General features: G+C 38.1%; 1 protein-coding gene across 7 annotated transcripts in view; it reads left to right on the top strand.

Annotated features, from left to right (window-relative positions):
- The window catches only part of YWHAE (tyrosine 3-monooxygenase/tryptophan 5-monooxygenase activation protein epsilon), a 54960-nt gene extending 39149 nt beyond the window's left edge, over positions 1 to 15811 (top strand). For 4 of the 7 annotated variants that reach the window (XM_026016066.2, XM_072741052.1, XM_072741041.1 and 1 more), the window contains 5 exons: positions 1233 to 1432; positions 6042 to 6148; positions 6816 to 7022; positions 10067 to 10203; positions 14840 to 15811. In XM_026016066.2, coding sequence (XP_025871851.1) covers positions 1233 to 1432; positions 6042 to 6148; positions 6816 to 7022; positions 10067 to 10203; positions 14840 to 14892 — 704 coding nt within the window. In that variant the 3' untranslated portion in view covers positions 14893 to 15811. Of the gene's footprint in view, positions 1 to 1232; positions 1433 to 6041; positions 6149 to 6815; positions 7023 to 10066; positions 10204 to 13172; positions 13220 to 14839 lie in introns of all 7 variants that reach the window. The other 3 variants (XM_026016069.2, XM_072741068.1, XM_072741047.1) reach the window with 1 other exon arrangement.
- The last annotated feature ends 927 nt before the right edge of the window (positions 15812 to 16738 follow it).

Raw genomic sequence — 16738 nt, 5'->3', positions numbered from 1 at the left:
ACCAGATGCTCAAATGTGTATGTTTGCTATATGAATGCTCATTCCTCCAACTTCCTTATTTTTGAAAATACAATTTATTTGGATTTAATTGGGAAATAATTTATTTGTAAGAAAATCTATTTTAGAGCCTATAACTTTTTAAAAAATATTTATTTCAAAGAGAGAGCAGCGGGGAGGGGCAGAGGCAGAGGGAAAGAGAAACAGAAGCCGACTCTGTGCTGAGCACCAGGCTTGGTCTTACCACCCTGAGATCATGACCTGAGCCAAAACCAAGAGTCGGATACTCAACTGACTGCCACCCAGGTGCCTCTATAGCCTATAACTCTTTAATTTTTGTCTAAACTGCCAGCTTAATTATTTTTACTGGGAAATGGGCAGGTGTGCCTTCTTAGTTCCCTTATTTAATGAGATAGATGTTTCCAAACCTTGCTGTGAATTACACTAGGTACTATATGAACTTTTGTTTACATAGAACTTATATTGCAGATTCTCTTATTCTAGGCTTTTAGTTTACTTTGTTTTTTTTTTTTAATTTTTTTAAATTTATTTATGATAGTCACAGAGAGAGAGAGAGAGAGGCAGAGACACAGGCAGAGGGAGAAGCAGGCTCCATGCACCGGGAGCCCGACGTGGGACTCGATCCCGGGTCTCTAGGATCGTGCCCTGGGCCAAAGGCAGGCGCCAAACCGCTGGGCCACCCAGGGATCCCAGTTTACTTTGTTTTATATGTTTTTAGTTTTTTACTCCTTTTTAAAAAATATTATTTATTCATGAGAGACACAGAAAGAGGCAGAGACACAGGCAGAGGGGAAAGCAGGCTTTCATGCTGGGAGCCTGATCCGGGACTCTATTCCGGGACCCTGGGATCACGCACTGAGCTGAAGGCAGACACTCACTGCTGAGCCACCCAGGCATCCCAGTTTTTTACTCCTTTTAAGAAAAGATTTATTTGAGAGGGAGAGAGGGGTAAGCATACTCTTCCCCACTGAGTTGGGAGCCCAGTGCAGGGCTCAATACCAGGACCCTTGGGATCATGACCCGAGACTAAGGCAGAGGCTCAACCAACTGAACTACCCAGGTACCCCTACTCTTTAGTTTTGATGATTGTATTTTTGTTAAGATTCTTACTTTTTACACTAGTTTGACAGAAAAAAAGAATTCTATTGTAAAGGGGTATTGTATATCAAAACTTACTTTGTATGGTCTGATTTTACTTCTCTTTTCCTTTATAGAAATGGTGGAATCAATGAAGAAAGTAGCAGGGATGGATGTGGAGTTGACAGTTGAAGAAAGAAACCTCCTATCTGTTGCATATAAAAATGTGATTGGAGCCAGAAGAGCTTCCTGGAGAATAATCAGCAGCATTGAACAGAAAGAAGAAAACAAGGGAGGAGAAGACAAACTAAAAATGATCCGGGAATATCGGCAAATGGTGAGATTATCATATCCTAGACATCTTTAAAGAAAGTTGCCTTAGGTTTTGGCTGTTTTATTTTAAAGTTTTATTTATTTAAGTAATCTTTACCCTGATGTGGAACTTGAATTCATGACCCCAGGATCAGGAGTCTCATGCTTTTTCTAATTAAGCCAGCAAGGTGTCCTAGGTTTTGGATATTTTAGATGACAGCCTAGTACTCATGAGTTAAATATGCATAAAATACATATCCTATTTGGTTGATTTGCATTTTTTACTTACCTGGAATTAAGAGATTATGGGCTATACAATATTTCAGGAAAGAGGTAAACTATTTTTCTCCAGAAGCTGCAGAGGGTGTTCAATTTTAAGCACCTCACAGGTAGAGAACCAGTTTGTTTTTGTTGTAGTTAGCTGCAAAATGCTACAGTGAGTGACTGGGAATTGCCATTCAGGATAATTGAGCGAGTATATTTGTACTTGTTATGAATCACAGAATTTGCTGGGTGCTATGGGTGTAAAGATGAGACAGATACATATTATAAAGCCTCCTTAATGGAGGCTCAGTCTGTTTTTTAAAAAAATTATTCACTTATAAATATTTTTTTAGGTTTATTTATTCATGAGAGACATAGAGGCAGAGACATAGGCAGAGGGCGAAGCAAGCTCCTTGTGGGGAGCCCGATGCGGGACTCGATCCCCAGGACCCTGGGATTATGACCTGAGCCAAAGGCAGACACTGAACCACCCAGGCACCCGGTCCTTGTTTTTTTTTTTTTTTTTTTTTTAATTTTTTTTTTGAATTTTTATTTATTTATGATAGTCACAGAGAGAGAGAGAGAGAGAAGCAGAGACACAGGCAGAGGGAGAAGCAGGCTCCTTGCACCGGGAGCCCAACATGGGATTCGATCCCGGGTCCCCAGGATCGCGCCCTGGGCCAAAGGCAGGCGCCAAACCGCTGCGCCACCCAGGGATCCCCCGGTCCTTGTTTTTTAATATAAAATGTTAGAGGGCATTGGACATCTCATGAAGTTACTATTTCAGATGTTACATTTGTATATGTAAACATATGTAATTTTTCTTACTGTGAATTTTGGTGGAAAAGTACAATAACCATTGATCTAGTTCACGGTGTTCTTTTTTTAAAAAAAGATTCATTCATTCATGAGAGAGAGAGAGAGAGAGAGGCAGAGACACAGAGGGAGAAACAGGCTCCATCCCGGCAGCCCCACGTGGGACTCGATCTCGGGACTTTTATCTATTCATGAGAGACACAGAGAGAGGCAGAGGGGGGAGAAGCAGGCTCCCCACAGGGAGCCTGGTGTGAGACTCAATCCCAGGACCCTGGGATCATGCCCTGGGCTGAAGACAGGCACTCAACCACTGAGCCACCCAGTGTTCCTAGTTCATAGTTTTATTTCCTTTCCTTCCCCTTCCCCTTCCCTAGAGAGAGGAAGAGACACAGGTAGAGGGAGGAGAAGCAAGCTCCATGGAAGGAGCCCAGTGTGGGACTCCATCACAGGAATCCAAGATCAGGCCCTGAGCCAAAGGCAGACACTCAACTGCTGAGCAATCCATGTGTCCCTAGTTCATGGTTTTCAACTAGGGGGTGATTTTGCCCCTCAAAGCATTTGGCAAATCTTTTGAAGACATTTTTGGCTGTCAGCGACTTGAAGGGTGCTACTGGTATCCAGTTGGTACAGACAGGGATGCTTCTTGTTATATATTCTGTCGTGCATGGGACAGCACCACACAACAAAGAATTACCTGGCCCAAAATGTCAATAGGAGTACTGCTGAGAAACTGATCCTGGTGGAAGAGACAGGTATATTAAACCCATTTAGAATACAGCGAGGAAAATTACAGGAACCACTCACAAAGTAGCGTGGGCAATGGGAAAACAGAAACTACATCCATTAATTATCTCTACTTTTGTTGGACACTGTTCTGAGTGGGGAGATATTTATTAGTACATATAATGACCCTGTAAAGAATAGGTTATTGTTCTGCTTTATAGATGAGGAGGAAACTGAGGTTCTGAGTGATTAAGTAACATACCTAGAGCCACAAAGAAGTTATATGCTATCAGTGTGTCCATTAACCTCAAATATGTTGGAGTAAGAATATGGATTGTCAGTAGAAAAGTTTGGTGTCTCAGCAGGATGATGAAATGAGAAAATTAGAAGTGCTGAAGGCTGTGCTAAATTGTGGGATTTGGAGTAAGTAAGAAAGGAAGCAGGAAGCAAAGAGTGGGACTGATAAATTGGGGGAAGATGAAAGATTCAAGAGGCTGGGTGTCTTGATGTGTCCCTAAGTAGGATTAACCAGGAATAAAGGAAATAAAAAAAAGGAAGTTACATTCCGGTAGTAAAATACTAGAATTTACAACTTCTTGGGTTAAAGCAGTACAGTTAGGGATGTTGACAAATAAGGTCATAGAGAAGAGATCAAAGAACAACTGTGTTGAAAGGAACACGGATGTGATGCCAAGAATTGAAGAGGTAGACTGACTGAATGTGAGTGAAAGGCCTATAGAGATCCACTGACTGAGAACAGATTTTTAGAAATTAAATTGAAGGGCAGCCCCGGTGGCTCAGCGGTTTAGCACCTCCTTTGGCCCCGGGGTGTGATCCTGGGGACCCAGGATCAGGTCCCATGTCTGGCCCCCTGCTTCTCCCTCTTCCTGTGTCTCTGCCTCTCTCACTCTGTATCTCTCATGAATGAGTGAATAAAATGTTTTAAAAAAAAAAAAAAGAAAAAAAAATTAAGTTGAAGATGAGCTTCCAAATAGCAGACACTCAACTGCTGAGCGAACAGTTTGGAGTAATACTGAGTTAGTGGGGAACTGAGCGAATCCAGAAATTGTCTTGTCTCTACAGTAATCGCCACTTAAAAAGCCACAAAAGAGGTAAGTTTTTCAGGAAGGAGCTAGTTTAACATAGAATCAGGATGAGATTACAGGAGAAGAGAGAGTGGGGGAATTCTTTACAGTGGAAAGGGCCCAAATAATTATGTGTGTTTGTGGTGGTATGCTTTTTTAGTATGATAAATTGAGATGAGTGGCAATATTTACTTGAGTATAAGCATTTTTGGTGTCATGATGGACTGTGGATCTGAGCCACTCAAGTGATTGGCTGTTGAGCATAGTAGTGGTTTGGAATGTGAGCACTGGAGGCAGGCTGTGCCTAGGTTTGAATTTTTTTTTCTTTTTTAAGATTTTATTTATTTATTCACGAGAGACACAGAGAGAGGCAGAGACCCAGGCAGAGGGAGAAGCAGGCTCCATGCAGGGATCCCGACCCGCGACTTGATCCCGGGTCTCCAGGATCACACCCCAGGCTGCAGGCGGTGTTAAACCACTGCGCCATGGGGGCTGCCCTGTTTTTGTTTTTGTTTTTTAAGATTTTATTTATTGATTTGTGAGAGAGACACAGAGAGAGGCAGAGACCTAGGCAGAGGGAGAAGCAGGCTTCTCGCAGGGAGCCGGACGCGGGACTCGATCCCGGGTCTCCAGGATCACACCCTGGGCTGAAGGCGGCGCTAAACTGCTGAGCCACCTGGGCTGCCCTAGGTTTTTAATTTTTATTCCATCCCTTAGAAGCTGTGACCTTAGGCTTTATAGCCTACATTGGTTCAGATCCTAGCTCTCCTCCTTTTGGCTAAATACTATAATCGTTGTTTCCCCCATGTAAATAGAGACATAGTTTCTACCTTGTTAAATATGCTAATTAAGTATGCAGCACTTGTAAATAGCAATCAGTATTATACTCAGTTCTGTAGCTAAACCATGAGGTTGTTGGGTTGGTGTGTTTGTTTGTTTGTTTAGATTTTATTTTTAAGGGCAGCCCGGGTGGCTCAGTGGTTTAGCGCTGCCTTCAGCCCAGGGTGTGATCCTGGAGACCCGGGACCCAGTCCCACGTCGGGCTCCCTGCATGGAGCCTTCTCTCTCTCTCTCTGTGTCTCTGTCTCTCATGAATAAATAAATAAAATCTTTTTTAAAAAGAAAACGATTTTATTTTTAAGTAATCTTTATACCTCACGTGAGGTTTGAATAACTATGAGATTGAGAGTCACATGCTCCACCAGCTGAGCCAACCGTGTGTGTGTGTGTATGTGTGTGTGTATGTGTGTGTGTATGTGTGTGTGTGTGTAGGGGGGTTGGTTTTGGTTTTGGTTTTTTAGCATGTAGAAGGAAGATAATGTCTATAACCTGGAGACAGCTTTTCTCTGCTTTTTTTTTAAATCAAGAGCAGGGGAGATTCAGCATTTTATTTATTTATTTATTTATTTATAAAAAATTTTAAAGAAGATTTATTTATTTATTTATTTTTAAAATTTTTATTTATTTATGATAGTCACAGAGAGAGAGAGAGGCAGAGACAAAGGCGGAGGGAGAAGCAGGCTCCTTGCACCGGGAGCCCAACATGGGATTCAATCCCAGGTCTCCAGGATCGCGCCCTGGGCCAAAGGCAGGCGCCAAACCGCTGCGCCACCCAGGGATCCCTAAAGAAGATTTAGATAGAGATGTGTATTCTGTTTACTCTGGCTCTCTTCCTCAAAACCAGTGGGCAAATATGTCGTAATTCATGTTACAATTAAGTAAACAATTTTTTACTTTTTTTTTCAGGTTGAGACTGAGCTAAAGTTAATCTGTTGTGACATTCTGGATGTACTGGACAAACACCTCATTCCAGCAGCTAACACTGGCGAGTCCAAGGTTTTCTATTATAAAATGTAGGTTCTATACTAGAAGGGAAAATGTCAGATTAAATGTTGGCCCCCTTAGAATTATCACTTTTTTTTTTTTGAATTATCACTTTTTTGTGTAGGTGTTCAACTTTTATTTAAGAATAATTGTTTAATGTTTAAAGGATAATTACATGGGAGGAATGATTTTCAAAACTTAGAGTGCTCATTTGCATATTCACTGCTAATGAACAATTATTGTTGCATTTAAGATGCTCAGACTATTTACTATAAGAGTACTAGGTTTTACCTCTTTGCGTTTGTTTTTGTGTGGAATTAACCCATCAGCTGTTGCAATACATTACATAGTTCAGTTTTAATGTTTTATGTAGAAGTTTTATTTCACAATTAACTGTCATGCCATTTTTTGGAACCACTTTTTTGTGTTTAATTCTAGTTGGCAATAAATTTATTTATTTTTTTAGAGGCTTTTCAATTAATTTCTCTAGGATTTTGCTTATATTTAGTATTCTGAACTCTGAGAAGGAAAACTGAATAGTCTTTCCTGATAGAGTGAAGTTATTGAAGTATACATGCTGATTATTAAAATAATTTTTGTTACATTTCATTTTATAGATTATAGAAAAATTTTAACAGTTTACTTTCATTTAAAAAGCATTTTTCCTAATTCTTGTTTTGTTTTGTTTTGTTTTAGGAAAGGGGACTACCACAGGTATCTGGCTGAATTTGCCACAGGAAATGACAGGAAGGAGGCTGCAGAGAACAGCCTAGTGGCTTATAAGGCTGCTAGTGATATTGCAATGACAGAACTTCCACCAACGCATCCAATTCGCTTAGGTCTTGCTCTCAACTTTTCTGTATTCTACTATGAAATTCTTAATTCCCCCGACCGTGCCTGCAGGTAAGTCATGGAAGAGAAACAAAAGTTCTCACTGGGAAAGTGAAAAACATTACAAAAGAGAATTACTTGTCTTATTTCCTGGGATTGCCTTTGTGGCCTTGGACATGTAAGAATTCTTTTGGCTTTTAATGAAACTTCTTTGGATTATTTTAAGACCGACTCTATCTCTGTTCACTAGGATAGCAGTTTTAGATTATGTTGATGGGGACAATTTTGGTTGGTAGGTTGAAATTTTAACTTGTTAGTGGGAGGGTGGAATTATTATTATTATTATTATTTTAAGATTTTGTTAATGAGAGACACAGGCAGAGAGGGAAGCAGGCTCCATGCAGGGAGCTTGAGGTGGGACTCCATCCCAGGACCGCAGGATCACACCCTGGGCTGAAGGCAGGCATTTAACCTCTGAGTCCACCTGGGTGTCCCAGAGGGTGGAATTAGAATAGAATTATTTTCTTTTTTTTAAATATGAGCTTTTAGTCTTTTGTAGGTATGTTAACATAGTTAGGCTCTTAGTGTACATATTTTGTATTTTCTATTCTAATATGAATAGTTTTCCATCTTTCTATGTTAATAATTCCCTCATTTATATGTATTTTAGATTGTTCCCAATATTTGATACAGATAGAAATTTAAGGGCTAGCTCTATGTACATGGCTTTTTCTTGTAAAAGTTATTGCAAAATATAACAGTTTATCATTCTAACCATTCTTTTAAAGATTTATTATTATTATTTTAATTTTAAGGATTTTATTTATTTGAGAGGGAGGGAGAGCATGAGCAGAGAGAGAGAGAGGGAGACTCCCTGCAGGGCTCGATCCCAGGACCCTAAGATCATGACCTCAGCCAACAGCACATGGTCAGTGGACTGAGCCACCCAGCCACCCAAAAGATTTATTTATTTTAGAGATCATGAGTGAGTGGGGGTGGGGTGCAAAGAGAATCTCCAGCAGACTCCCTGCTGGGCTCAGAGCTGATGCAGGACTTGGTCCCATGACACTGAGATCATAACCTGAGTTGAAATCAAGAATCAGATTCTTAATGACTGAGCCACTCAGGCGCCCCTCATTCTAACCATTTTTAAGTTGTATAATTGAATGGCATTAAATACACCCACAATATTGTGTAACCGTCACCACTAAGTTATTTCCAAAACTTTTTAATCACCTGAAACAAACACTAACTGGTACCGGGTCATTGTCCAGATTCACCCACCCTTGACCCCAGTTATTTCTACCTTTTCTCTTTGTGAATTTGCCTATTTTAGGTACTTCACATAATTGTTATAATGTATTTGTTGTTTATAGTTTACAGTCGTCAGTATGTTGGGATCAGATACTTGATGAAAGGGAGAGATTGTCCTTTTGTGAGGTGGATTCATTTGAATGCAAACCATTATTTATTCATTTAAAAACATTCTAGGGGCACCTGGGTGGCTCAGTGGTTGAGCGTCTGCCTTTGGCTCAGGTTGTGATCCCAGGGTCCCGGGGTGGAGTCTCACATCGGGCTCCCATGGGAAGCCTGCTTCTCCCTCTGCCTGTGTCTCTGCCTCTCTCTGTCTCTCATGAATTAATAAAATCTTTAAAAATAAATACTTAAAAATAAAAACATTCTAAATGCCTTGTCGAGTTTAAACAGGTACAGGTCTCAACTGAAGAAGTTATAGCTATCTGTTCAGCTAATAGTATTGATTGGGTCTTTCATTGTCATTCTCCAGTCTGCTTGTCCCACATATCACTTGGAGTTAAGTCTTCTCCATGCCTTTATTTTTATGCATTTGCTTTAATCTTAAGTGTGCATTCATTCTTTTCCCTACCCTTTAAGATGAGTTTATATTTGATTTTTCCTTTTGCTTGTCCTCTAGGGTTTCTGAAGTACTTTCTCCAGAGAAGCACTTCATACTTGTTTTATAATGGTTTTGTATGTCAGTCCTCTATTTTCTAGATGTCCACTGTGGACTGAGATTGTTTTTTCCCTCTCTTCTGTTTCTCCACCAGTGTTCCACATCACTTGGTATACATCATACAGTATACCCAGTAAATGTTGTTTCTTTTAAATTCTAACGAATGGCTTACATACATTTTTGTGGGTTCTATATTGCCCCTCCCCCCATTTTTGGCTTCTGTTAACATTAAATTCTTCGGAAATAAACTGAACTAACATTTCATCTTTTTGCATTAAAATTTTATTAAATAAGTGAGCTGTTAATGCCTGGGTGGCTTAGTGGTTGAGCCAGATATCTGCCTTCGGCTCAAGTCATGATCCCGAGTTCCTGGGATCAAGTCCCACATAGGCTCCCCACAAGAAGCCTGCTTCTCCCTCTGCCTATGTCTCTGGCTCTCTCTCTCTCTTCTCTCTTCTCTCTATGTATGTGTCTCTCATTAATAAATAAATAAAATTTTTTAAAAACGTGAGCTGTTGACTAGAACTTGGTAATACTTTTATTATGCCTATATTTTGGTTGGTTCAGGATAGAATTTATTTAGTCCATATTCTGTTTATTGATAGGCTTGTCAAAGGCCTAGTAAGAAGTGGTGTTCTGGGGTGCCTGGCTAGCTCAGTAGGTAGAGCATGTGACTGTTGACCTCAGGTCATGAGTTTGAGCCCCACATGGGGAGTTTTTAAAAAAATAATGTAGTAGTGCTCCTAACAATTTTATGCCTCCAAATTTGCTAGATTATAAAATTAAATAGAAAATTAATTTTCGGGCAGCCCTGGTGGTGCAGCGGTTTAGCGCCGCCTGCAGCCTAGGGCGTGATCCTGGAGACCTGGGATCGAGTCCCACATTGGGCTCCCTGCATGAAGCCTGCTTCTCCCTCTGTGTCTCTGCCCCCCCCCCCCCCAAATAAATAAATCTTTAAAAAAAAAAACCTTTAAAAAAAAAGAAAATTAATTTTCATCAGTTACATCTATTTTTCCTTTATTTCAGTATTTAGACCCAGGATAGTATTATATACTGTGGGATAGCTGAAGAAAAAGATTGATTTCTAACACATCATTTCTGTTTTGAGGCTTATTACTATAATATATTTATTAAATACTTTTAGGTTGGCAAAAGCAGCTTTTGATGATGCAATTGCAGAACTGGATACGCTGAGTGAAGAAAGCTATAAGGACTCTACACTTATCATGCAGTTGTTACGTGATAATCTGACACTATGGACTTCAGACATGCAGGGTGATGGTAAGGAAACTCCGAAGTTAAATGCATCTCTTTTCAGCTATTGAATATTTTTACTCTTAAGAATTCCTAAGAATTTCTTCATACTAAGCTACAGTTTAGACTCAGCCTATCATCCAACAAACTATCAAATTTTAATTATTGTTTTTATAGCAAATGATCTCAAAGTACAATTTCCATTTGGGGCTGTATGTTAATAATATAAAAGACCTCCTTGGAAAGGGGGATCTTTTTAATATTCAAAGATTTAAAAGTTAAAAGATTTAAAAATTTTGTCTCTAATGATGTTTGCTAACCTTAGTTTTTTTCTCTCACTGTGTTTTGGAAAATGGAGACAGGAATCAGCTCATTTTCTTTTTCTCAGATTCAATTTTAGGAATCTAAGATTGTATTTGATTGTCATGATCACTGCTTTGGCTGACTGGTATACTGAGGTTAAAACTAGATGGTGTCAAAAAAAAAAAACTAGATGGTGTCAGTAAATATTTATGAACCATTTTCCCTGGAAATCTTTAAAGAAGGAACTTGTCTCTGGATTTTATAAAGCAAATGGAATGTCCTGCTTTTTGTCTGTAAGAGGTCTGATATAGTCTCTGTTTTGTTGTTGTTATTGTTTGTTTTTAGTTATAAATATTATTTTACAAAACTTAGTCTTGTGATGGGGGGTTAATATTTATTCTAAATGCCCAAATTTGTCATAATTGTTGATTTTAAAGGAGATTTTACTCTTATTCTTTATTTATCCCAAATAATCCTTTTTTATCCATGATAGATTGTTGAAGAGTTGGGGAGAGGGCATGGGGCACATAAACTAGTGTGGCATGAGCATTTTATGAGCTAGCTCTATAGTTGGTGGTATGTGGAGAGGAAACAAAAAGTTTGTCAATTTTAGTTGCAGATCCTTTAAGGACTGAAGCATATGTTGCATTGCTTGAGGCTGTATAGTCTGTTAGTCAAGACAGCATGCTGAATCCAGCATGTTGTCTTTGGAAGCATTGTACTTAAAAGTATTTCTGGGGATGCCTGGGTGGCTCAGTGGTCAAGTGTCAGCCTTTGGTCAGGTCACAGTCTCAGGTTCCGGGATTGAGTTTTGCATTGGGACTCTCCCTGCAAGGAGCCTGCTTCTCCTGCCTATGTCTCTGTCTGCCTCTCTGTGTCTCTCATGAATAAATAAATAAAATCTTTTTAAAAAATTAAAAAGTACTTCTGAAAATGGGTTTTTCAGGGCATGTATGTTTTAAGTTTCCTTACTCTAGAAGGATAGAGTCAGATTTTAGACTTCTTTAGGTAATAAAGTGAGAATTAGGTGACTCCGCTTTAAAGCTAACTAGCTTTATGAAATATTTAGATATTTGACTAGGGTTGGCTTGAGATGTGTGGCATATGTGATCTACTTGCACACTTACCCAACAAAGCCAGGTGGAGCCACATACTACTTTTCAACACAGTACTTTAGGCAACCACTACCAGTCTGTAGGACTCAAAACCAATTTACCATATCTGAACTAATGACTTGAGGTTCCTTCCAGCTTTGACATTCTGTTGTATTCTAAATAATATGTACTCAGAAGAATGGCCAAACAGCTGTGGACTCTTCACAGTCACTCTCAGCTCAGAGAAGACTAATATCTCTCTGCCTGTTTGAGGGGCTAAAGGAAAACATGTGGAGAGTTTGGTAAGCGGTATTGACCTATAAGTAAGGTATATACCCCTGTGACCTCTGGGGACATTTTTCTGAGGGTGAAAATAACAAAGAAGGTGACCTGGGTTGAAACCTTTCTTTATTTTTTTTTTTTAAGACATTTCATGCCAACTTTTATAACTAAACTTGCTAGATTATAAAAGTAAGTAGAAATAAGGTTTATTTTCTAATGCTACTTATTTATCACTGATAACCAGGAATTAATCAAAGTAACTATGTCCATTCAGTTTTTACAAAGAACCAAAGATAACACTTTTTCTTGGTTATCAAGCATTTTATGAAATAGGATTATTCTCTTGAAACTACTTTTCATAGTTGGAGGGGTTCTTTGTATAGAGATGTTTTATTACATTTCTGATAGATCTCTCTTTAATCCTGTTTTAAATTTAGTGAAATCCAGTTGCTATAGTTCTTATCACTTTGTAAGTTGAACAGTTGATTAAATTTAGTTGAGACAGACTAATTTTCATTGAAGAGCTTTGTATTTGAAATTAGGAAACAAAAAAATTATGAAACATACATAGTTTATTAAAAATTCAAGTAGTCTTCGGACATTTTAGTAAAATTAACAAATTATCTGAATTTAAAAATTGTTGTGGGTACTAGTAATTTATTACATGTTTTATTAAATAGGTTTTGTGACTTAGAATCTGCAAAATTGCAGTCATGAAATAGGCAGTTCCTCAGGATGTTAATTTACTTGAACATTATTTAGTTTTTTTCCTTTTTAATTTTATTACGAAAAACGGTGTCAAAAAACTAGAATTAAGGGTTTCTAAAGGAAGAAATGTATGTGATTCACAAGCTTTTACTGAGATGTTTTTATCTTTTTTTTAACTGCAGAATATGTTCACTTTTGTCTGTGTTGGAACATCTTTATAAACAGATTACCACTTTTTCTCATCAAGTGATTTCAGTCCTCTTGTGTTCAGAGGACTGTTTCATACATAAATGCATAGAAAGAAAATATGCGTTCTCTGCCTGTTTCCCTCTTCCCCCCAAATCCGAAAACAATGGGCTAAGAGATACATATCCAAAGAAACCTTTTTCCCCCCTTCTGTATACCTTTTAAGAGGATATTATTTCATCCTTTTAAAGGTAAAATGAACAAATACTTTTTGTTGTGTGAGGTTTTTATACAAAGTGAAAAGGCCAAAGTCTGACTCCGCTAAATCATTGATGTTTTCTTTTGTCCTGCTCTCTCGGTTTATTTTTCTTGTAATGTTGCTTTCATATGATTGTTCTCCCTCCCTTTCTCCTTGCAATATAGATTCCTAAAGGAAAATTCAACTCTTCCTTTCCTAAAAACTCTACTTTGTAAGTCATTATCATGGCACAGCGAGTTCTGCTTTTTAGTTTTGGTTCTTCACTAATCATGCCTGCATATATCATCATCCTTTTGCTTACAAAACTGCCTGTTCTACATTCTAGGATGTGAAACCTTTTAAGACATTTATGATCTGCTACCCTTGTCTACTTCTGGTTGGGTGTGACTCATCTGACCTTACCCTATGCCAAAGTTACTTGGAACTTGTGGCAAATCTAATGGTTGCTTATAAGTGAATTAGCGTGTGCCCTATTGTTGTTTGTTAACCGTATTTTGGCAGTGTATTGCTGTTAAAAATGAGCGTGAATGTTCCTATCATTTCCTAAGTTTGAGTACATTATTTTGGGAATGGTTGGGTGGTGCATCATTTCTTTCCTCAGGAAATGGATTTTTGTCTTTTTCTGCATGTTTTTTCTATATAGGAGTCCAAAATCTTTATGTGCCTTAAGTACTTTTTAAGAGTCACATATTAGTGTCAAACATTTTTGTCAGAGAAGAAAATTTGAAATGTCTAAAACTATCTTTACCCAATCCTTGTTTGTAACAGCGTTTATCATTTATCATATCAAGATCTTTCAGACTATGAAAAAGCACTCCTTAGGTTAAATATTTTACATTGGTAGGCAGTTGGTCTTAGTGTCATTTGTCCATCCTAGTTAAGTAATTTAACAAGCAATATGAATGGATGGATTGTCTGAACTGTTGTTGGATTAGTTAATTGGTATTCATTTTGATTCATACTAGTAATTACATAGGAATTGTAGTGGTTTATTAAAGCACAAAAGAATGTAACTTTTACCTGTTCCATTATTTTTTAGCAAAAGCCTGCATGCTTTATTATGGCTGACTTATTTTAATGCTTATTAATAGGTAGATGATTCTCCAGTGAATAGGCTGGCTTTCTGTTGCATGTCACAGTGCAGTTGAAACTCCTCAGGCCAATCACCATGTTGTAAGGGAAAGAAAAATAGCATGAGAGAACTGGTCCAAATGCCCTTCTTTAATAACCTCAGCGGTCTGGTTTACTTTGAGCATGCTGTTTCACCCTGGAGTAAGAAATTTGGTTTATGGTTTAGTGTGACTGGCCAAGATCTAAAATGATATAAAAGTGAAATCACTTTGAAAAGCAGAACCCTCCCTCTAAAACTATAGAACTTCTTTGGAGCATTTTTCTGCTCAGTTCTCTTTACTGAAGTATTTCACATGGAGCTTATGGGTAGATTTTACAAAAAACTATAAAGTACCCTTGGTTTTTGAAGAGGTGAGGTTATTGAGAAAGAGTATTTTGACCCAAGAAATACATAAAAGCTTGAAAATCATTTAATAATATGGTTACCTTGGCTGTCTACTTTTAAGAGCTTATTTAGCATAAAAATAGTTTCACTGTGCATTTTTTTTTCATCCTATTGACCATTCAGGACCTTGATCGAGCAGCACCTCTTGGCTTAGGCATTTCAGGTGTCAAGGATGGTAGAAGTCCTTTGGCTGTCTGTGTTTAATACCAATTGCAGCAAATATAAGGAGTCTTTGCTTGGAATGATAGTTTTTTTGTTGTTGTTACCACAACAGTCTAATTTAGTATGAAATAATTAACTCATTCTTCTTTGCAGGTGAAGAGCAGAATAAAGAAGCGCTGCAGGATGTGGAAGATGAAAATCAGTGAGACATAAAAGCCAACAAGAGAAACCATCTCTGACCACCCCATTCCTTCCCATCCCACTCCCATTGGAAATTCCCCCATTGTCACTGAGAACCACCAAATCTGACTTTTACATTTGGTCTCAGAATTTAGGTTCCTGCCCTGTTGTTTTGTTTTTTTTTTTTTGTTTTTTTGTTTTTTGTTTTTTTTTTTTTTTAAACAGTTTTCAAAAGTTCTTAAAGGCAAGAGTGAATTTCTGTGGATTTTTACTGGTCCCAGCTTTTAGGTTCTTTAAGACACTAACAGGACTGTGTAGAGGCTTTTTCAGCATTACTGTATTGTCTACTGCCAGATGTGGCAAGATCACCATTATAAATGGAAATTACATTTGAAAGCCATTAGACTTCTAGGTGATGCAAGCATCTAAGAAAGAGGTTAATCACACTATAGAGGCATTGTGGTATCATTTTTCCTTTTTCTAATTGTTTAAATCGAATTTTATACCAATGTTAAAAATTAATTGGATGTTAGCTTGAAGTGGTTAAAGACTGTTTGGAGAGTTGTTATAATGGTTTTGCTGTAAAAAGTGTTGCGGAAATGTTGCTGAAAAGCATGGTGCTGGTAACAGTTCAACAATCCGTGGCTGCTCATTCTTGCCTACTTTTACTCTCCCTCTAAAGCAGGTTAGCATTGAAGGTGGTATGGAAAAGCCTGCATGCGTGTTCAGTTCTTTGTTTCTTCTCCTTCCCTTTCCCCTTGGGCCCCCCCTTCCCTCCTTCGCTCGCTCAACCTCTTTTGTTCAGTATGTGTAACTTGAAGCTAATTTGTACTACTGGATATCTGACTGGAGCCACAGATACAGAATCTGTATTGTTCTTACTGAAACACAGCATGGAATTAACATTAAACTTAAATAAAACAAACCTAAATTAAAAATGCCAAATATTATTGCGCCTCCATCCTTTATCTTTTTAAAATAAACTGTAGTCCAAACACGTTGACAGTATTGTTTGCCTGAATGTGGAAAGATCCCCCTCTTTCTTCTACAAATCACTTGGTTTCCCAAAGGTGATACATATTTTTTGAAAAAAGTTTTAGAAAAAACTTTTACCTATAGCCTGGTTGTTGAAGAACACTGAATAAGAACACCAAGTCAATTCATTACTATCTTTTCTCAACCAGGTAGCAAAATGGTACTTATTTTTTAATCATTAAAGTACAAATTCATACTTAAGGTACAATTATGGGTCATTTTCTAGCATGGAATTTTGGGTTGTACAACCAAATAAGGCTGAATGTGTCAGAACAGTCCTCCTTAGACTAAAGTAAAATTACCCATTACCACCTCCAAAGGTCAGGGGCAAGAGCAGAAAAGAATAATTACATTCATTTTCAGTAGTACATGTACACGTGGTAGAATCTCCTTACTAGACACACTCATTGTTAACTATTTTCTTCTAGAAATAATCTATACATCAGTGTATATAGGTATTATAGACCATTCTGTATCAGGCATTTAGATCTAATATGAGTGACTGTGTAACATGGGTATACTCCTGATTTTTATTTTAAACCAGTTGACTCCTTTGAACATTTCAGATTGTTTTCAGCCTTCCTGTTGTAAATGGTGCTGCATTAAATATCCTTATAACGGTCTCCACTTAAATATTTGCATGTGTATTTGTGTGATACATTTCTAGATTTCCTGTGTCAGAGAACATAACTTATCAACTGATAAATACTGCCCATTTCCCTCCATAGAGGTTGTTCCACATTTATAGGTCCCCCCCCCCCCCCCAAATCAGCAATGTGTGAGAATATCAGCTCCATCACCACGCTTGACTCTGCTGTTGTCAAGATGTTGACACCA

The sequence above is a fragment of the Vulpes vulpes genome, chromosome 2, assembly GCF_048418805.1.
Source record: "Vulpes vulpes isolate BD-2025 chromosome 2, VulVul3, whole genome shotgun sequence".
In the NCBI taxonomy this organism is placed as follows: Eukaryota; Metazoa; Chordata; class Mammalia; order Carnivora; family Canidae; genus Vulpes; species Vulpes vulpes.
This window is presented reverse-complemented; position numbering and strand designations above follow the sequence as displayed.